This window comes from Musca domestica, unplaced genomic scaffold (genome assembly GCF_030504385.1).
Source record: "Musca domestica strain aabys unplaced genomic scaffold, Musca_domestica.polishedcontigs.V.1.1 20, whole genome shotgun sequence".
Classification (NCBI taxonomy): domain Eukaryota; kingdom Metazoa; phylum Arthropoda; class Insecta; order Diptera; family Muscidae; genus Musca; species Musca domestica.
In genome coordinates this window covers 11,770,389-11,793,768 of record NW_026712250.1, presented here as the reverse complement: position 1 = coordinate 11,793,768, position 23,380 = coordinate 11,770,389, and the positions used below count along the sequence as shown (strand labels likewise).

The following is a 23,380-nucleotide window of genomic DNA, read 5'->3' as shown; positions in this document are numbered from 1 at the left end:
GGTCCCCAAGAATTCTTGAAATATTTTCTAAAATATTTTAAAAAAATCAAAAAAAAAATAAATAAATCAACAAATATTGGGCTCTTAGAAAAATGTGTTTTTATACCCTCCACCATTCAATGGAGGATATGCATTGACACTGGGTTATATTGGTTCACGTATAGCCTCCATAAAACGATACCTCCCGATTTTAAAGTTTTTGCTGCAATAATTTTCAACCAAATTAGCTAAAACTTGACATTTGAGGTTAGTGGTAGGTCCTTTCTATCCTTGCCAAAAATTATCAATTCCGCTCCACTAATTGCTATTGGCTCTATAAAACGGTACCTTCCGATTTTCGGTGTTTTGAAGTTTTCTGCCAAAATTTGCAAAAAAATAGCTAGAAATTTAATGTGCAGGGTTTTTGGTAAGTCTGTTTTCTCCTCGCAAAAAAAGAAAATATCCGCTAGAGGTCCACTAATTGGTACCATAGTACCTTCCGATTTTCGGTATATTGAAAATTTCCGCCACAATTTCCAAGCAAATTAGCAGAAACTGGACAACTGGGATTATTGGAAGGTCTGTTCTATCCTTGCAAAAAATATTCGCAACAGGTCCACTAATTGGTATAGCCTCCAAAGAACGGTTGCCTTCCGATTTTCGGTATTTTAAAGGTTTCTGCCACAATTTCCAACCAAAGTAGCTTAAACTTGACATTTGGGGCTCTTGGTAGGTCCTTTCTATCCTTGCCAAAAATTATCAATTCAGCTCCACAAATTCGTATGGCCTCCATAGAACGGTACCTCCTCCGATTTTTGGTATTTTGAAGTTATCTGCCACAATTTCTAACCAAATTAGCTTAAATTTGACATTTGGGGCTCTTAGTAGGTGAGTTCTCTCTCAGCGAAAAAAATTTGCTACAGGGCCAATAATTTCTATAGTCTTCATATATCGGTACCCTTCCGATTTTTGGTCTTTTGAAGGTTTCTGCCACAATTTCCAACCAAATTAGCTTAAATTTGACATTTGAGACTCTTAGAAGATCCGTTTTCTCTATGCAAAAAATGTTCTCTACAAGTCCACAAGTCTCTACATTTGAGACTCTTAGAAGATCCGTTTTCTCTATGCAAAAAATGTTCTCTACAAGTCCACTAATAAATATTGCCCCCATAGAACAGGACCTCCCGATTTTCGGCATTTTAAAGGTTTCTGCCACAATTTCCATCCAAATTAGATGAAACTTGATATTTGAGGCTCTCGGTAAATGTGTTCTCTCTCAGCGAAAAAAAAAATTTTCTACAGGGCCAATAATTGCTATAGTCCTCATATAACGGTACCCTTCCGATTTCGGCATTTTAAAGGTTTCTGCCACAATTTCCAACTAAAGTAGCTGAAAATTGACATTTGAGGCTCTTGGTAGATCCGTTCTCTCCTAGCAAAAATGTTCGCTACAAGTCCCCTAGTTGCTATAGCCTCAATAGAACGGCAGTTTGTGATTTTCGGTACTATAAAGTTTCTCCCACAATTTCCAACCAAAGTAGCTTAAACTTGACAAATTGGGTTCTCGATAGGTCTGTTCTATCCTTGAAAAAAATATTCGCTACAGGTCTACCAATTGGCATGGTTCCCATATAACGGTACCACCCGATTTTCGGTATTTTGAAGGTTTCTGCCACAATTTTCAACCAAATTAGGTGGAACTTGACGATTGGGGTTCTCGGAAAGTCTATTCTCATGCTGCAAAAAATATTAGCCACAGGTCCACTAATTAGAATGACCCTCATAGTACCGTACCTCCCGATTTTAGGTATTTTAAAGGTTTCTGCGACAATTTTCAACCAAATTAGGTAGAACTTGACGATTGAGGTTCTCGGAAATTCTTTTCTCACGTTGCAAAAAATATCCTACCAATTGGCATGGTTCCCATATAATGGCACCTCCCGATTTTCGGTATTTTGAGGATTTCTGCCAAAATTTTCAACCAATTTATATGAAACTTGACATTTGGAGTCCTTGGGATTCGACAGGGCTGCACTTTTTATACCCTCCACCATTCGGAAGAAACACAAAAAAAAAATTTTAAAAAAAAATTTAAAAAAAAAATCCGTCGAATAAAACCGCTCAAATAAAAACCTTTATATGGGGGCTATACGAAGACGAGGTTCTGGATAAGTATTATTCTGCCATAGGCTGCAGTACCCACTACGAGCTTCGAATACGAAATTCGAAACGATTCCGGTGAATAATGTCGCTAATATCATCAAAATAGCGAATAAAGAGAGAGATACCGTTGTATGGGGCCTATACTAAGAAGTGGACCTGCAGAGACAATTTTCCGTCAGAGGTTGTAGTACCCAATGCGAACTTCAAATATGAAAGTTGACGCAATTCCGGTGAATAATGCCGCGAAAATCCTGGAAATGCCGAATATATCGGGTTAGCGTTATATGGGTGCTATACCAAAAAGTAGACCTATATTGACAATTCTCTTCGAGGGGGTAAAGTACTAAGACGAAACTCCTTGTGTGGATTTTCAGACTTTTTCAATTGAAAAATGTGGTTAAAGTCATCAAAATACCGAATATCGGGTGGCACCATTGTATGTGGGCTATACAATATCGTGGACCTCTATATACAGTTCTCTTCGAGGGGGTAAAGTACTCACAGAGAACTCCTTGTGGAGAGTTTCAGACAATTCCGTTGAAAAATGTGACTATGTATGGTGAGGGTATAAAAAATATTCCTCGGTAAAAACTCGCTAGGGGCCCTTATAACATTTTTTTAAGTAAATCCACAATTCTGGATCTTTAAAATATTTTTTTATAAATCCAATTTTTGGCACTTTTGAAAAAAAAAATGTCAATGGGTTTAAATAAAAATAATTTTTTTTTTCAAAAAAAAAAAAAAATCATCCCTTTGGTCTGGTTTAAAAAAAAAATATTTTTTTTAAAAAATAAGGAAAAAAATCCACCTCTTTGGGCTCTTAGAAATAATGTTCTTTGAAAGAAAATATTTTATTTCAAAACCCACGTATTGGGTCCATTCAGCAAAAAATCTTTAATAATCCACATTTTTGCTTTATTTGGTTGTTTTTTTTTTTATTTATAACGACTTTGGCAACTCTGCAGTCCAGCAATTTCTCTCGCTGGTGTTCTCTGTTAATAACATTTCATTTAACTGTTTCAGTCAGCTGTTCTAAATCGTCATCTCATTTAAATGACAAACAATTAAAACAAACACACAAACACTGGCTCAAAAATTAATGTAATAAACAACAATATCAAATTTGTTGCAAATTACAAAAATAATAATAATTTTTCTTTGTTACAAAATGTTTAGGCTTAATCCCATTATTGTTGTTTTTCATAAAAATAATTTTTATTTATTAATTTTAATTTTATAATTTTTCATTAATTTTTTTATTTTATTTTTTAAATTAAACTTTTACAAAATTTTATAATTATTTATGACATTCACCTTTAACTACGTTTGTTGCTTTTCTTTTCTCCTCTCCTTTCCTTCTAATTTTTTTTTTTCACTTCATAAATCTCAAAATTTCTTTTTATTAAAAAAGAAATTTTGTTATTTTTATTTGTTTCGTTTTACTAACAAATATTAAATTTTCTCACTGCAAATATTTCAATTTTTAATTTTTTTTTCAACTTTTTCTTCACCACCTCCCAAAAAAAAAACTGCTGATTTGTGCAATAACTTGTTTGGCTTTAATTTCTGTTATTATTTATTTCGTACTTCGTTAATTCTTTCTTTTTTTTTCTCTTCTTAATTTACATTCATTAAATTTCGCATTTCTTTTTTTCGTTTTGTTTTTTCTTTTATTTTTTTTTTTCAATTTTTCTTTTTTTATTCAACTAGGTAATCCCGCAATATCGCTGGCTGGAGTAAAGTTTCAAACGTAAAATTACAGGAAAACAACAAAAAATATTTTACAACCGTCCGCCACAAACAACCGTTCGCTTTAAAACTCGTTTTAAAACTAAATATTTGAATTCCAGTCTATTTTCATTCGAGCAACAGACAGCAAGCAGCAACACGTTGTTGGTTGGGTTGTTTGTTTGTTTTTGTTTTTGTTTCATTGGCCATGCTAAGTGCAACAACAATAAACACAGTGTGGCTGTTATTAACAGTAACTTCAAAGCTCTCATGGCGCTCAAACCAACCACTCAGAGCGAGAGAGAGAGAGGGTGAGAGTTAATCCACCACTCAAAAGTGGTGGAAGTGTAACAGAGTTGCCGTTCCATTTAAAATTGGACATGTTGGACATCAATTAGGGATTTTTTAACGACTTTTTAAAGAAATTATTAGAAATAAAATTTAAAAATTAAATAAATATAAAAAAATGATGAAAAATAAATAATTTTAACAACAAAATATAAAAATAATAATAATAAAAATATATACATTTAAAAGAGTAGTGAAATGGCTTACTGAATGACTGAACAAAAATCAACGTCCAGACGAAACGGCTGGAACTAGAATTTTGAAATTTTGCAGGAGAGTCAGACTTGGTGTGTAGGCTTGTGATATGGCTGGGTTTTTGAAATTTCGTAGTAAAAGGGTACGAAAAGTACTAAAATCTACTAAAAATTAAAGGTTGGACAAATTGAAAAATGGAATCTAGGACAAACGGAAAGAGCTGGAACTCTGAAATTTTGAATGAGAGTCAGTGATGCGGTGCAGGATTGGAAATGTGTTCTACAAATGCGCGAAAAGTACTGAATGGTACTATATATGGTACAATATGGATTGGGGTGAACAGATAGTACTTGAAATCTGAAATTTGGTATTAAAATCGCTTTTCATGTGTAACTTGGACAAATGGGGGTGGTTTCGGAAATTTGTACTGTAATTTTCGAAAAGTTCTAAAATTGATATTGGGTTCAGGGATTGAGATAATATTCTAAAATTTGATATTTAAATTACTGAAGGTATCTGGAGGTGAGATATGGATGTGGTTTAGGGAAATGTATACTATAATTGTACGAAATTTGGTATAAAATTAATGTATAGAGCTTGAATCTGCAAATTTCATATTGAGGTATCATCCCAAAGCGAAAATTCAAAAGTCAACAATTTAACAAAACAAAAAAAAATCTACAACAAATAAAGAAAATAAGTAAAACAGTCCCGGGCCGATTTTTAAACGAAGGACCTGGCTACTCGAAGGACCTGTTGGGGAAATTTTCTGTCATAGGAGGTAGTACTAATTTCGAACTCAAAATACCAAATTTTAAACATTTCCGGTGAATAATATCGCTAAAATCATCGCAATACTGAATATCGAGGGATTGCGCTATATGGGGGATATACGAAGACGTGGACCTGCACAGACAATTAACTGTCATAGGCTGTAGTACCCATTACGAACTACAAATACTAAATTTGATACAATTCTGGTAAATAATGTCGCTAAAATCATCAAAATACCGAATATCGGGGGGTACCATTACATGGGGGCTATACTAAGGCGTAGACCTACACGGACAATTTTCTGTCATAGGCTGTAGTATCCATTACAAACTTCAAATACCAAAATTGAAACAATTCCGGTGAATAATGTCTCTAAAATCATGGAAATACCGAATATCAGGGGGTACCGTTATATGGGGGCTATACGAAGACGTGGACCTGCACAGACAATTTTCTGTCTGAAGCTGTAGTATCCATTACGAACTTCAAATACCAAATTTGAAACAATTCCGGTGAATAATGTCGCTTAAATCACCAAAATACAGAATATCGGGGGGTACCATTACATTGGGGCTATACGAAGGCGTGGACCTACATGGCCCATTTTCAGTCATAAGCTGTAGTATGCATTACGAACTTCAAATACCAAATTTGAAACATTTCCGGTGAATAATGTCGCTAAAATCATTTAAATACAGAATATCGGGAGGTGCCGTTATATGGGGGCTATACGAAGTCGTGGACCTTCACGGACAATTTTCTGTCATAGGCTGTAGTATCCATTACGAACTTTAAATATTTATTTTGAAACATTTCCGGTGAATAATGTTGCTAAAATCATCGAAATACCGAATATCGGGGGGTACCGCTATATGGGGGCTATATGAAGTCGTGAACCTGCACAGACAATTTTCTGTCATAGAAGGTAATACCCATTACGAACTCTAAATACCAAATTTGAAACAATTCCGGTGAATAATGTCGCTAAAATCATCGAAATACCGAATATCGGAGGGGTACCGCTATATGGGGGCTATACGAAGATGTGGACTTACACTGGAAATTTTCTGTCATAGGATGTAGTACCCATTACGAACTCTAAATACCAAATTTAAAACAATTCCGGTAAATAATGTCGCTAAAATCATCAAATTACCGCATATCGGGAGGTACCGTTATATGGGGGCCATACCAAAACGTGGACCTTCGTGGCTCATTTTCAATACCAAAAGTCTTGCAGGCATAATACACATTTGAGTAAAATTTTGTCAACCTACTTCATTTCGTTTGGAAGCTAGAGTGATTTCCACAGGCGGACTGATTGATAGACGGATGGACGGACATCGCTAAATCGACATATCGAATTTTATCCTGATCAAGAAAATATATTTCGGGTCCAAAATGTATATTTCGAGGAGTTACAAATGGAATGACAATCCTTACATACCCTGAATACTATGCGTTGTAGAGGGTACAACAAAACCACATTATTCCCAATTGTCAAACTTCCATCTCTGTTTGGGGTATTGCTATGAATCAGTGTAATTTGTAGCATACCTTCAGGCGCCTATGGAAAAGCAACAAATTAATGAATTCGAATGGGAGTCAATTGGTTGTAGGGCGTGTTTACATACATCTCTGACAATTGTATTTTTTTAAAACGTTGTGAGGGGGAATTGTTATTTTCTTACAAAAAAAAAAAAATAAATAAATAGAATTAAAAAAATAAATAAATAAAAAAATTAAAAATAAAATAAAAAAAAAAATAAATAAATAAAAAAAATTAAAAATAAATATGTTAATAAAATAAATAAAAAAATAGATAAATGAATTTAACAATATTATAAAATAAAATAAATAAATAAAAAAATAAATAAAAAAATTAAAAATAAAAAAATAAGTAAGTTAATAAAATAAATAAAAAAATAAATAAATAAAAAAAAAATAAAAATAAAAAATAAGTAAGTTAATAAAATAAATAAAAAATAAATAAATAAATTTAACAATATTATAAAATAAATAAATAAAAAAATAAATAAAAAAATTAAAAATAAAAAATAAGTAAGTTAATAAAATAAATAAAAAAATAAATAAATAAAAAAAAATTAAAAATAAAAAAATAAGTAAGTTAATAAAATAAATAAAAAATAAATAAATAAATTTAACAATATTATAAAATAAAATAAATAAATAAAAAAATTAAAAATAAAAAAATTAAAAATAAAAAAATAAGTAAGTTAATAAAATAAATAAAAAAATTAAAAATAAAAATAAAAAAATAAGTAAGTTAATAAAATAAATAAAAAATAAATAAATAAATTTAACAATTTTATATTATTTTTATATACAAAATAGGTGGGAATTTCTAAGAATGAGATTTTCTCTAACACCAGAAAAATTAAAAAAAATATTGAATAGTTCTACTGAATCCCCATAACCCAAAACCATCCATAATTTCAATTGAAAATCATTCCATTTTTTTTTCTTTTCAAGTATTACTTATTTATTTATTTTATTGAATTAATTTTTTATTATTATTTTTTTTATTAATAAAATGGAATTTTGTCTTAAATCATCTTTTTTATCTTATTTTGTAGTTCAGTTGTATTACTTACACGGCTAATTATTTAGTAAGTTCTTCGATTTTTTCTGTTGTTGTTTTTTTCTCTTGTTGTTTTTTTTTTTTCAAGTTATTTTAAATTAATTGTTGTTGTTGTTGATTTTCTGTGTGGCTTATTGTGACTTAGACATATTTAAGTTTTTTTTTTTTTTGGTTTCGTTATATATAATTAATATTTTATTTGAATGCTATTTAAAAATATTTCTCATAGAGACAATAATTGCAAAATATTTTTTTTCTCATTTTTTATAATTTTTTTTAAATATTTGTTAAACTAAAAATTAATGAGAAAATATAATAATGGGTTTAAAAAATAATTAAAAGAAACTTATGTGTTGGGCAAACAAATAATTATATTTATTTTACTAAAACCTAACTAAAGTTTTTTTTTCCAAAAAAATAATGTTTTTTAAAAAAAATAAAATAAAACAATATATTTTTTTTAAATAACTTTTTTCTAAAAAAAATATTTAAAAAAAATATTTTTTTTTTCTAAAAAATTTTTTTTTCTAAAAAAGAATAACTTTTTTTCTAAAAAAATTAATTTTTTTAAAGGCGAAGATAAACAAAAAATAAGAAAATGTAATAAAGAGCTAAAAAAAATATATTTTTTTAAATAAATTTATCATAAAAATTAATAAAAAATGTCTTTAAAAAAATAATTTTATTCCAGAAGACGAAAATACAATATTTATGATTTATTTATTTATTATTTTTCTTTCGAGCAGAACTTGATGATCTGTAATTTTCTTTGAAATTAGTTCTAATAGTTTCAATAAGGTTACAAAAAAAAATTATACCCTCAGCCAGGAGGGTATATATCATTTGATACGGTCAAATCGTGCCTCATCGAAATAGCGGTTTTAGACCCTAGGTCTCTTGTGGACCAAATCTGTTTCAGGATATTTGGAGTCGATCTAGCGATGTCAGTCCATCTGTCTGTCTGGCTGGTGCGCACGATAATTCTTGAATTGGTACTTGGTGGGCTCCTTGTGGTACCTCCCACACAAAGGCTCAACATTTTGAATAACCAAAACGATAATAAAATCCGAAATAAGCATCCGGTTATCTTCATATTACACACATCCCATTATTTCCACTAACACAAGATCTGCTGTGAAGATGGTAGAGATCGGACCATTGCTTCTGATACCTCTCACACATAAGGATTACAATTTGGAATATCGATGAAACTCATAGAATGCGAAATTGATATCCGATTCTATTTATACTTGGCACATCCCATTATTTCTACCAATCCAAGATCTGCCGTGAAAATGGGATATATCGGTCCATTACCTCACTCTAGATTCCGAACGAATTGAAGTGACTGATAAAATTTTACTCAAATATATATTATGTCTGCAGGCCTTTTGGTGTTGAAAATGTAGGCCCACGTTTTGGTATTGCCCCCATATAACGGTACCTCCCGATATTCGGTATTTTTATGATTTTAGCGACAATATTCACTGGAATCGTTTCAAATTTGATATTTGAAGTTCGTAATGGATACTACAGTCTATGACAGAAAATTGTCTGTGCAAGTCCACGTCTTCGTATAGCCCCCTTATAAGGGTACCTTCCGATATTCGATATTTTGATGGCTGTAGCTACATTATTCACCGGAATCGTTTCAAATTTCGTACTGGAAGATCCTAATGGGTACTACAGCCTATGACAAAAATTTTTGTATGTAGGTCCAAGTCTTCGTATAGCCCCCATATAACGATACCTCCCGATATTCGGTATTTTGACGATTATAGCGACATTATTCACCGGAATTGTTCCGAATTTGCTATTTGAAGTTCGTAATGAATACCACAGCCTATTACTGACAATTATCTATGCCGGTCCACGTCTTCGTATAGCCCCCATATAACGGTACCTCCTGATATTCAGTATTTTGATGACTGTAGCCACATTATTCACCGATTTTTTTCTAAGTTTCGCATTTGAATATTGTAATGGCTTATGAAAAAAAAAATACCTCTGCAGGTCCATGTCGTCGTATTGACCCTAATATAACGGCTACATTCGGTATTTCCAAGATTTTAAGGGATTTTATTGTTTTTGAGAATTGCCAAATTCGTTCCAAATGGTGGAGGGTATTCAAAGTTCGGCTCGGCCGAACTTATAGCTTTTTTACTTGTTTTTATCTCACCCTGTATTTATAAATGTAAATAAAGACAAAATAAATATATACAAAAAAAATATATAAAAAAATATCTGTTGGGCAAACTCGGTCTTCCGTTTTTGTTTTGGAATTGAACAAAAAAAAAAAAAAAAAAAAAAAAAAAACAATAAATAAAAAAAATAAAAATTAAATAATTTTCGGTCCAGTCGCCTTGTTCTGAATCCCAATTTTTTATTTATTTTTTTTTCTTGACTGAAATTTGATATTTAATCAAATAACTCAGTGAGTTCCGCTTAAAAAAAACTATTTTTTTAAGGAGAAAATCTTAGGAAGAAACCAAAGACACATGACTTAAAAATATAAAAAAAAAAAAAAAAATATATATATATATATATATATATATATATATATATATATGTGTAAATTTAAAAAAAAATATCTGTTTATATTAAATTTCAAATTATATAATTCCCTAAATTTTTTTTTACAAATTTAGTATAATTTTGATTAATAAAATTAAAAAAAGTTATATAAAAAATTATATTAGAGTCATTTATCATCCTTCCGATATTCCCAAATAAATATAGGTTATTTAAAATGATTTATTTAATTTACTTTAATTACTAATTTTATTTTTCCTTAATTTAAAAAAAATTATTTTATTTCTATTATTATTTGAAGAAAATTTATATTAATTTTTTTTTATATTTAAATTTGACTTAATATTGACTTTACAAACAGTCCATATGTTCAATTTATTTATTTAATTTTTTTTACAATTTAAATGACTGCATAAATGTTCGTTTTCATAGAAGTTGTAAGAATGGTGCGATTCTTTTAATTGTTATTTTTTTTAATAAAATACTTGTTTTTTTATCATTTTTTATTAAAAAATAATTATTTTCATTTCAACTGATTTTCTGGCTTTTAAAATTTCTAAGGCATATTAAAATATTTCTATATAAATTTTAATATTTTTATTTATAATATTTTTGTTTTTTTTTTCTTATTCTACAAAATTATTATTATTATTTTTTTTAATTTTAATACTCAAAATTTATATTTTTTTTTTTGACAATTTATTTTTTTTTTTTTCAATTTTATCAATAGTTGTTGTTTGGTTGTTGTCAGTAAAGTATTGCATTTCAAATTAGTATTGGCAGGAAATTTTCAAGTCTATTTTGGGTGCATTTTGAAAAATAGATTTTCTAGCATTTCTTTGGTTTTGTTTGGTATCGTTTCTCGTTTCGGACTCTGCTCGTTTCTCGTTATCAGCGGTTTTAAAGCTTAAATTTCTGAAATATTTTGGTATATCTCAATTTTTGTGTTTTTTTTAGTTTTTTTTTCGGAGAAATTAATTTCAAAAAAAACAAAAAAAATATATATATATTAGAAATTTAAGCTTTGAAATCGCTGAAAATTTGTCGCAAAAAAAAAAAAAAAAACATTGCAATTTGATAAAGCAAGTCCTAAAATATATAAAAATTTATAAGAAGTAAATCCAAATTTTCGTAGACCTCAGGCTGGATTTAATACTGCAGGAAATGTGGAAAAGCACATAAAATCAGAGGATTATCTTATTTCTGACTTATTTTCGTACTCAACAAAATTTTATAATACATAGGTCACTTTAAAGAAATGTGTGGCAAGAATATTTTTCTAGCGCCTAAAACTAGGCACCACACAACGACTTCTTCTTACGAATACAGCTGATGGAATCTCAAGTTTGCTTAATCATGCAACACTTTATAGGAAAATATCCTGTGAGAGTCAGAGAGGTCAATTTTACCATTTTTTCTTTTTTTTTGGAAATTTTCAGCTCCCAATTGAGCCTAGATTCTTGGTGACCTTGGTCTGGACTTAACATTTTTGGATATTTTTGCAAATCGATTAAAATTAGAGAACAGTTTTTGACAAAAGAGGTTTTCTGTTTTATATCATCAATTTTATAAATGTAATGGAGGAATATAATTTTAGCGCCTAAAAGTAGGCATCACTCAACAAATTCTTGTTACAAAAACAGCTGATGGGATCTCAAGTTTGCTTAATCATGCAACACTCTATAGGAAAATCCCATGTGACAGCCAGAGAGGTCAATTTTACCGTTTTTCTTTTTTTTTTGAAAGTTTTAGCTCCCAAGTGCTTGGGAGCTTGAGATTAACATTCTCACAAATGTTATGGCATTTTTAGGACGCCTTGCGGCCTGAGGATGTTTTTCAAACACCTGGGGTCTAACATATGGTTTTTAGAAACATTCCTCTTCTAAATAAAGAAATTTGTAGGAAATCTGTATATATTTTATCTAAGTAATAGTTTGAAGACATGTAGGAATAACATATTTATATTTACGGCCTGTATGAATAGCCAATATTTTTGTAACGCCTAAAAGTATGCATCATACCACGATTTTTATTATCAAACCAGCTGATGGGTTCTCAAATTTGATTTTTCCTCTGGCAGTGGATAGCAAATTGTTCTACAGCCTCCAAAGATAAAAATTCTCAAAAGGTTTTTGGAAAATTTCAGCTGCCATGTGAGTCTAGGCCTATGTAAACCCTTGTTTGTATTCCAGACTTCTGTGGATCATTCAGGAGCAAATCAATGCTTATATATTATTTTTTTTTTGGAATCTTGCCGTCTATAAAGGGAGGACTTCGGGAAAATGTATAGAATAGTTTGGGTAATATTTGAAAAAAATATTTGTAGGTTTAGAAATAATCTCAATACGGACAGTGTTGAAAATATTTACTTATTCTCTTCATATTCTTCTTATATGTGGAAGGTACATTTGCTTTGAGAAGGTATATTGTTGGGAAAAATGCACTGTATATTTAAAAAACTGGGTCCCTTGATTTTTTTCCACAATTCGGCAGGGCTCTGTAGCCCAGTGTTGCCATATTATTAACATATTTTTTTCGGAACGAAATATTTTTATTTTTTAATTTTTTTATATTTTTTATTTTTCCTCTCCTCCTCTTCTTTAAGCAACATAATTGACCATGATAATATTCGGCTTCTATTTTTTTGTTTGTTTTTTTTTCTCTTAAATTTTTTCTTTACACTCAAAGCCTTAATCTAATAGTAAATCAGTTCATTTTACAATTGAAAAAAACCTACAATTTTTTTTCTTCTTCATCTTCACTCTACTTAACACTACAACATTTGGGGGAAAATAATTCGCATTTACTTAGTTCAACTAGGCATTGGAATCAGATTTGCTGTTTTTTTTTTCTTTTTTTTAAATTAGAAAAAAAACATGGCCGGGATTTACATCACAAAGGTTGTTTTTTTTTTGCATTGCTGGGTGCAGAACAAAAGTGGTCAAGGTGCTGCCAGACTTGACTTAAGATGCCACTAGTTCGGAAACAGAATTAGAACGTCGTCGTTTTGTAATTTGCTTCCAAAGGCGGCGGTTCAGTGACGGTTTGTCCTGAAAAAAAATGTAGAAAAACAAATTAAAAATAAATTTTATTGAAAATTACGTTGGGCGCCATTATTTCTATATTCAACAATGAGTCTAGGTTTATGGACTCCAATGATATATTGAAATATAACAAAGTAAAGAAACTCACAAAAAATAATGTATTTAAATGAAAAATGGTCATATTTCATATTTTTGAAATTACGTTGGGCGCCATTTTTCTTTTTTCTCGTTCTCGATTTTATTCAATAATGAAGGCTTCCCTTCTCCATATTCTAGGACTCTAATGATACTAAAATCCAAAAATTACTCGAAATTAAAAAAAAAATGCATTTAAATGAAAATGGCGCCCAAGGTAAAAAATAACAAGTAAAATTTGAACTATTCCGATAAAAAATTCAATAATTAAAAAAAATGGAAAAATAGTAGGTCATATGAAGGGTCAACATCTCCACATTTAGGGGTTCTATGGTATATTAAAAACTTACAACAAAAAAACGACATTAATTAAAAAAAAAAAAATAGGTAATATTTTTGAAATCACGTTGGGCGCCATTATCATTTTTTTTCATGCTCAATTTTATTCAATAATGAAGGGTTCCCTTCTCCATATTTTAGGACTCTAATGATATTAAAATCTAAAAATGACTCGAAACTCAAAAAAAAAAAAAAAAAAAAAAAAAATATGCATTTAAATGAAACTGGCGCCCAAGGTGTGTTCGATATAAATTTAAAAAATTACAAGTAAAATTCCAACTATTCCAATAAAAACTTCAATAAATATGGAAAAATAGTAGGTCATATTTTTGAAATCACATTGGGCGCCATTATCAATTTTTTTCTCATTCTAGATCTTATTCAATATTGAAGGGTCAACATCTCCACATTTAGGGGTTCTATGGTATATTAAAAACTTAAAACAAAAAACGCCGTTAATTAAAAAAAATATAGGTCATATTTTTGAAATTACGTTGGGCGCCATTATCAATTTTTTTGAAGGGTTCCCTTCTCGATATTTTAGGACTCTAATGATATATCAAAATCCAAGAATTTCTGGAAACTCAAAAAAATTATGCATTTTTATGAAAATGGTGGCCAAGGTGTGTTCGACATAAATTTACAAAATTACAAATAAAATTTGAACTATTCCGATAAAAACTTCAATAATTAAAAAAAAAATGGAAAAATAGTAGGTCATATTTTTGAAATCACGTTGGGCGCCATTATCATTTTTTTTCTCATTCTCAATTTTATTCAATAATGAAGGGTTCCCTTCTCCGTATTTTAGGACTCTATAATAGTAAAATCTTAAAATTACTCGAAACTCAAAAAAAAAAAAAAAAATAAAAAATAAAAAAATGCATTTAAATAAAAATGGCGCCCAAGGTGTGTTCGAAATAAATTTAAAAAATTACAAGTAAAATTTGAACTATTCCGATAAAAAATTCAATAATTACAAAAAAAAAAAAAAAAAAAAAAAATGGAAAAATAGTAGGTCATATTTTTGAAAGCACGTTGGGCGCCATTATCACTTTTTTTCTCGTTCTCGATTTTAATTAATAATGAAGGGACAACCTCTCCACATTTACGGGCTCTATGATATATTAAAAATTTCCAACAAAAAACGACATTAATTAAAAATAAAATGTGGGTCATATTTTTGAAATCACGTTGGGCGCCATTATCAATTTTTTTCTCGTTCTCAATTTTATTCAATAATGAAGGGTTCCCTTCTCCATATTTTTGGACTCTAATGATGTTAAAATCTAAAAATTATTCGAAACTCAAAAAAAAAAAAAAAATGCATTCAAATGAAAATGGCGCCCAAGGTGTGTTCGAATAAAATTACAAAAAATATTAGTAAAATTTGAATTATTTTCAATAAAAAACGCCATTAATTAAAAAAGTGGAAAAAATAGTAGGTCATATTTTTGAAAACACGTTGGGCGCCATTATAACTTTTTTCTCGTCCGCGATCTCATTTAATAATGAAGGGTCAACATCTCCACATTTACGGGTTCTATGATATATTAAAAAATTCCAACAAAAAACGTCAGTAATTAAAAACAAAAAAAAAAGTAGGTCATAATTTTAAAATCATGTTGGGCGCCATTATCAATTTTTTTCTCATTCTAGATCTTATTCATTAATGAAGGGTCAACATCTCCACTTTTGTGGCCTCTAATGTTATATTAACATCTAAAAGTTTCTCGGAACTTAAAAAAATTATGCATTTTAATAAAAATGGCGCCCAAGGTGTGTTCGAAACAATATTACAAGAAATATTAGTAAAATTTGAGTTATTTTCAAAAAAAAAATAAAAATAAAAATAAATAAAAAAATCATTATTTAAAACAAGTAAAAAAAGCTGTAAATTCGGCCTGGCCGAACTTTGAATACCCTCCAGCATTTGGTACAAATTTGGCAATTTTCAAAAAAAATTAAAATCCAATAAAAAATGCTGTTAAAATTTTAAAAATAATAAAATAATAGCTGTTACATTAGGGTCTATACGACGACATGGACCTACATAGGTAACTTTTGTCATAAGCCGGCACACTCAATTTTCTGTCATAGGCTGTAGTATCCATTACGAACTTCAGATGTGGGATTTGAAAACCTACATGGCCCATTTTCTGTCATAGCCTGTGGTATCCATTACGAACTTTAAATACGAAGTTTGACATAATTCCGGTAAACAATGTCGCTAAAATCATCAAAATACCGTAAATCGGAGTTACTCTTATATGGGGGCTATATGAAGACGTGGACCCGCACAGACAATTTTCTCTCATAGGCTGTAGTATCCATTATAATCTTCAAATACCAAATTTGAAACAATTCCGTTGAATAATGTCGCTAAAATCATCAAAATACCGAATATCGGGGGTACTGTTATTTGGGGGCTATACGTGGACCTACATGGCTCATTTTTTGTCCTATTTTGTAGTATCAATTACGAACTTCAAATACTAAGTTTGAAATAGTTCCTGTAAATAATGTCGCTAAAATCATTCAAATACCGAATATCGGGAGGTACCGTTATAGGGGGGCTACACGAAGACGTGAACCTAGATGACCCATTTTCTGTCCAATGTTGTAGTATCCATTAAGAAGTTTGAATACCAAATTTGAAACAATTCCTGTAAATAATGTCGCTAAAATCATCAAAATACCGAATATCGGGGGGTACCGTTATATGGGGGCTATACGAAGACGTGGACCTGCACAGATAATTTTCTGTCTTAGGCTGTAGTATCCATTACGAACTTCAAATGCCAAATTTGAAACAATTCCGGTGAATAATGTCGCTAAAATCATCAAAATACCGAATATCGAGAGGTACCGTTATATGGGGGCTATATGAAAACTTGGACCTACATGACCCATTTACCAACTTAACCTGCCTACTGGCAAAATATACATGTGTGCAAAATTTTAGCCTTCTATCTCAATTTGTTCGAAAGATAGCGTGATTACAACAGACAGACGGACAGACAGACAGACAGACACACAGACAGACAGACGGACATGGCTAAATCGTCTTAGAATTTTACGCTGATCAAGAATATATATACTTTGTTGGGTCTGACGTGAGTATTTCGAGGAGTTACAAACGGAATGACAAAATTAATATACCCTCCATAGTATTGTGGAGGGTATAAAAACGGAAAAATAGTAGGTCATATGAAGCGTCAACATCTCCACATTTACGGGCTCTATGATATATTAATAATTTCCAACAAAAATCATATTTTTGAAATCACGTTGGGCGCCATTATCAATTTTTTCTCGTTCTAGATCTTACATCTCCACATTTATGGTCTCTAATGATATATTAAAATCCAAAAATTTATCGGAACATAAAAATATGCATTTTAATGAAAATGGCGCCCAAGGCGTGTTTGATATCAAATTACCAAAAATAATTGTAAAATTTGAATTATTTCCAAGGAAAGTCATATTTTTCTAAACACGTTTAGCGCTACTGTCACTTTTTTTCTCTCCACATTTATGGACTCTAATGATACATTAAAATCTGCAAATTACTCAAAACTCACAAAATTGTGCATTACAAAAAAATATTTGTAAAATTTGAATTGTCTCCAATAAAAATAATTAAAAAAAGGGGAAAAAGGAGTTAATACTTTTGAAATCACGTTGGGCGCCATTTTCGTTTTTTTTTTTCTCGAACCATTATCACTTTTTTCTCGATCTTATTCAATAATGGAGGGTTCACTTCTTCACATTTATGAATTCTAATAACCTATTAAAATTTAAAAATTACTCGAAATGTAAAAAACTATGAATTTAAATGAAAATGGCGCCCAAGGTGTGTTAAGAAGAAAAATAATAATTGCTAAATATATGAGAAAAATTTTAAATATTTTCAATAAAAACGTCATTGAAAAAAATTAAAAAACGTAAGGTTTTGGTTTTGAGGAACATAATTTAAATCGGTTCCTGGTCTATGCTTCGCGTTGGGCGCCATTTTTTTTAATTTTTAAAATATTTCCAACAAAAATTAAAAAAAAAAAAAACATAATTTAGAAATTGCATTGGGCTCCATTTTGTAATGTTAAGTGTAATAATTTCAAATTTTCAAAATAATTTAAGCATTTTACAGTATTTATTTTAACATAAGAAAATAACAAATATTAAAAAAAAATATTTTTTGCAATCATTTTGTGCGCCATTTTGTATGGTTGATTGTGTCTCCTTAAGAGAACATTATTTTCTATAAGTTTTAATATATTTAAAATTTTTATTTTCAAAACGTCCCTTGACCAGTTTCTTTTATATTTCCTTCACTTTACGTTGGGCGCCATTTTACTAAAACAGGGACTGCAGTAAAAGTGGCTTAAACTAAGGCTTACTCAGGCCGTCCATACTCATTTATGGCTTTTAAAGACGTTTAAAAACTAGTCTCAAACTCTTAACAGACATGTTCGGTCGTATTTTATAGAAAATGGCGCCCAACGTAAGTTTTAACATTTAAACGGTTGAAGAAGGCTTAAAAGAAAAATTACAAGAATAATAGTGATTAATAAATTATCAAAAAAAAAAAAAAAAAAATAAATAAGTAAAAATACGTTGGGCGCCATTTTGTAAGATTGGTTGATTTTGAGGAACATAATTTTTTTATGAAATTTATTTCCAAAAAGGTATTCGGTAACATTCAATAATATCGTAGATATACGTAGGGTGCCATTTTTATGAATAAATGTTGAATACTTCCAACAGAAGATAACAAAAATTGAGAAAAGCCTGGTTGTGGCTTCTAATAACTTCAGCGTTTTGAGGAACATAAGGGTTTTACGTAGTTTATTACCAAAAGTATTCGCGAATTTCTGAACACCAAATCGAATGAAACATATATGTATGGAGCTAGAGCTATATCTGAACCGATTTTTACCAAATTTTAGATTTTAATTCTCGGAAGTGCAACTTTTAACTCACTTGGGGCTGAATTTATCCATTTGGTGCACAGGAAACCTAAAATCGAATGAAGATATATAGGGATAAAATTTGAATCATGTATTGCTAGGCTGTCCCATTTTTGGGAGTTTTGAGAAGATTTTCATACACCCCAGGCAAATATGGCTGATGGCGGCCAACATGAGGGGCCACAGTGGTAAGGGTATAATATGGAGAAGGAAACGAGAACTATGGGTCTATAGTTCCTTTTGGTGATCAGCATATAATCACATTTATTTATATATATATATATATATATATATATATATATATATATATATATATATATATATATATATATATATATATATATATATATATATATATATATATATATATATATATATATATATATATATATATATATATATATATATGTATATACGGAATGACAAAGTTAATATACCCTCCATAGTATGGTGGTGGAGGGTATAAAAACAAAAAAAAAAAATAGGATGGCGCCCAAATGGATTTAGATTTTAAAAAAGTATATATATATATATATATATATATATATATATATATATATATATATATATATATATATATATATATATTTGGCCGCCATCAGCCATACTTGCCTGGGGTGTATGAAAATCTTCTCAAAACTCCCAATAATGGGAGTAAGTACCTTTTTTTAAAATCTAAATCCATGTTGGGCGCCATCCTATTTTTTTTTTTTTTATACCCTCCACCACCATACTATGGAGGGTATATTAACTTTGTCATTCCGTATGTAACTCCTCGAAATACTCATCTCAGACCCAACAAAGTATATATATTCTTGATTAGCGTAAAATTCTAAGTCGATTTAGCGATGTCCGTCTGCCTTTCTGTCTGTCCGTCTATCTGTCTGTTGTAATCACGCTATCTTTCGAACGAATTGAGATAGAAGGCTAAAATTTTGCACTCAGACACGAATTGTCTGAGCAGGTCCACGCATTCATATAGCCCCATATAACAGTACCCCCCGATATTCGGTATTTTGATGATTTTAGCGACATTATTTACCGAAATTATTTCAAATTTGGTATTTGAAGTTCGCAATGGATACTACAGTCTATGCCAGAAAATTGTCTGTGCAGGTTCACGCCATGATTCGGTGTTTTGATGATTTTAGCTACATTATAAACAGATTTTTCTTCAAGTTTCGCATTTAAATACTGTAATAACTTATGACAAAAGTTGCCTATGCAGGTCCACGTCGCCGTATAGGCACTCGGTATTTTTAAGATTTTAACAGAATTTTTAACGGATTTTTTTTTTTGGAAATTGTCAAATTTGTACCAAATGGTGGAGGGTATTAAATGTTCGGCGCGGCCGATCTTACAGCTTTTTTACTTGTTTTAAATCACGTTTGGGCTCCACTTTGAATATGTCATACCTTCCAGGATGATAGTGAACCCTTGGCCAACATTATTATGTGAGAATTTCGATCTAATTCCTTTGCTTTGGGCGCCAGTTTAAATATTTCAATTTTCCATTTTCCCATTGAACTGTTGCGATTTTTCTTTCAATTTTTTAATCTACTATTCAATTTGACGTTTTTTTTTTTTTCATTTTGCGCCAAAATTTTTTTTTAATTCATTCAATTTTTTTATGCCAGGTTCATATGACTTTTTTAAATATCAGAACCCACGTTGGGCACCATTTGTATATATATTTTTTTTTCATTTTGCGCCAACATTGTTCTTAAATTGATAAATTGCTCTAAAATTGATCGACACTTTTATGCCAGGTTCATATGCATTTTTTTAATAACAGAACCCACGTTGGGCGCCATTTATACTCAATATCTATGTTTTATAGATTTTTTTCCCTATCGTAAAAGCCTATGTTCAAATATTTTGTTTAAAAAGCCGTTCTTACGTTGGGCGCCACAATTCAAGTTAACGTTTTTTTTTTCTTTTAAGTCGCGAAAATATTTTATTTAAATTATTCATAATTTTTTTATAGCCAAATTTTTTTTTAAGTTTCTTTTTAAATTCTATGCCTACGTTGGACGCCAACCTTACATTATTTCCACTTCAAATTTTTTTTCACCCATTTTTTTATTTCCCTATCTTTTGAAGCGTCTATTTTCTAATATTTTGTTTAAATGGCCGTTATTACGTTGGGCGCCACTTTTCAAATGAATGATCTTTTTTCTCCTCTCTCTCTCTCCCTATATTATATATAATTTTTTTTTATTTTGCGCCAACATTTTTTTAGATTTATTTTATTTTTTTAATTTTTTAAATATCGGAATCCACGTTGGGCGCCATTTATATATCTTTTATAGATTTTTTTTCCCTATCATAAAAGCCTATATTCAAATATTTTGTTTAAATAGCCGTTCTTACGTTGGGCGCCACAATTCAAGTTAACGTTTTTTTTCTTTCGAAAATATTTTATTTAAATTATTCATCATTTTTTTAAAGCCAAATTTTTTTTAAGTTTTTTTTTTTTTTTTTTAATTTCTAAGCTTACGTTGGGCGCCAACCTTACATTATTTCAACTCCAAAATTTTTTCCACCCATTTTTTAATTTCCTATTTTCTAATATTTTGTTTAAATGGCCGTTCTTATGTTGGGCGCCATTTTTCAAATGAATGATCTTTTTTCCTCTCTCTCTCTCTCTCTCCCTCCCCTTTCTCTGACTCTCCCTCCCATTTCTCTGACTCTCCCTCTCTCTCCCTCCCCTTTCTCTCTCTCTCCCTCCCTCCCTCTCTCTCTCCCCCTCCCCTTTCTCTCTCACTTCTACTTACATTATCCTTGCGTGGCGACATCGGTGTCTGCTTGTGCTGAGGCGTGCTACTAGAATTGGAATCATTAAGCGAGGTTTGTGAGTTATTGGCGCTCGGGGGTATTTCGGAATTGCGACGTTTTATGAAATTTATTCTGAAATGAAATTTTCAATTTTAATAAAAATTCTCTCCTTTAAAAATAGTCTATGGCACTCACAACTTATTAGCCTTGCCCGTTCCATGAGAGCCGTCTCATCGCGACTTATTTTACGCTGGCGTGTATGGCCCTTTTTCGGCGAGCTACCACTGCCACTGCCCAGCTCCTCACTCGCACCGGCCATCGAAGTAGTACTCGTCGTCCTCGTCAGAGGATTGTTCAATGAACTGCTGCCGGTCGCTGTTATTGTTGTTGTGCTGGCCATTATGCGCGTCGACGTCATCGTCATCGTCGTCGTCGTCCTGACTCGTGAGCCACTCCTCAATTGAGACATGCAGTATATCTTCTCGCGTCTCGCTAAGATTTCGAGATCGCTTAGCTTGCTGTCGTCTTTGCTGTTTACGGCGCTGGCGTTCACGTCTCTGTTTCGATCCGCAAATGCAAAATTGCTCCATGTATTTCGATTTGGCTGCAGGTGTTGTTGAACGTCGGCGACACGTACCGAACCAGCGAAGGGCATTGACGAGGCCGCCGGAATTGTTGTGGTCGTCGTGGGAGGCATGGGAATGCCGGTGGTGGGGGTGATTGCACTGCCGTTGTTGTTGTTGCTGCTGCTGAGATGAGGTCGTGGCCTGCGATTCACTGTGGGCGTATCCATCTTCGAGTTTCGCTGTTGAGAGTACGATATGACAGCCTCTTTTGGTTGAACCCGATTCATGGCCGAGCGATTCAATAAATCTCTGCCCGTCAGACGATGAAATGTTGAGAGGTCGTGCCTGGAGGTTGGGAAATATTAATTTTTTTTTTTTTTTGGTATTCCGATTTACTTACACCAGAATAGTTGTTAGATCTGGCCCAGGATCGTAGCTTATCAAATCTTCGTCCCCCATTATATCCTGATTGAGGGCCAAACGCATCTCTAGGCGAGGACTTAAGGCCGAGCCAACTGCTGCGGGCTGTGCACAGGTCGATGTGGAATCTTTTGCGGGTACGTCCGGCGAGCGTTGCATCTCCATTTGCAGTTCCTTGTCTCGTGACGTCATTGTCGTCGTCGTGGCGGCTGTTGTTGTTGTGGTCGTCACCGGTTTGCGTTCGGGTTTCATGGGACATTTCGCCCTCATCTTCGAAGCTGTTGTTGATGATGTGCAGTGTGGCCGATTGGTTTTGCTGCTGTTGGTGCTGCTGTTGTCCATTAAACTGAGCAGTGAGGTCTCGATTATTGTTGATGATAGTCGTTGTTGTGATTCCGCCACTGCCGGCAGCTGCTGCATTGCTTGGCCTGTTGGGGGTTTCATTGAGTCGCATGTGCTGCGGCTTTTGTTGTTTGCGGAATAGTTTCTGGTAACGCAGACATCCTCCACGTTGGAATTTTTCGGTGTCGCTGTCGTCATCTTCGTCTTGGTCGTCGTCGTTGTTGTGCTCGTCATCGTTGCAGTGTGTTGAGGTGCGGGTGTATTTGCCACGATGGGTGTAGCATGGCTGGCGACGCAGGCGTCGACGCCTCTGACACCCACCGAAGAGCCAGTGTCAGCAAAAACGCCAGATTTTCGTTGAGGTTGGGGCTGAAGGGAAGGGAAAGAGAGAGGGAGAGAGAAAGGGTGAGAGAGAGAGAGAGAGAAAAAAAAATAAAATAAAAATTGGGTTTTAAAAATCCGGAG

At 31.6% G+C, this 23,380-nt stretch overlaps 1 protein-coding gene across 1 annotated transcript in view; it reads right to left on the bottom strand.

The window, feature by feature from the left end:
• Positions 1-13,015: 13,015 nt before the first annotated feature.
• LOC131802358 (mucin-5AC-like) overlaps positions 13,016-23,380 on the bottom strand; it is a 108,000-nt gene continuing 97,635 nt past the window's right edge. Inside the window, exons 2-5 of the mRNA XM_059122538.1 lie at positions 22,554-23,284; positions 21,783-22,498; positions 21,587-21,719; positions 13,016-13,371 (exon numbers count right to left, since the gene is read on the bottom strand). Of these exons, the coding sequence (XP_058978521.1) occupies positions 21,718-21,719; positions 21,783-22,498; positions 22,554-23,284 (1,449 nt within the window). The 3' untranslated portion in view covers positions 13,016-13,371; positions 21,587-21,717. The remainder of the gene's footprint in view (positions 13,372-21,586; positions 21,720-21,782; positions 22,499-22,553; positions 23,285-23,380) is intronic.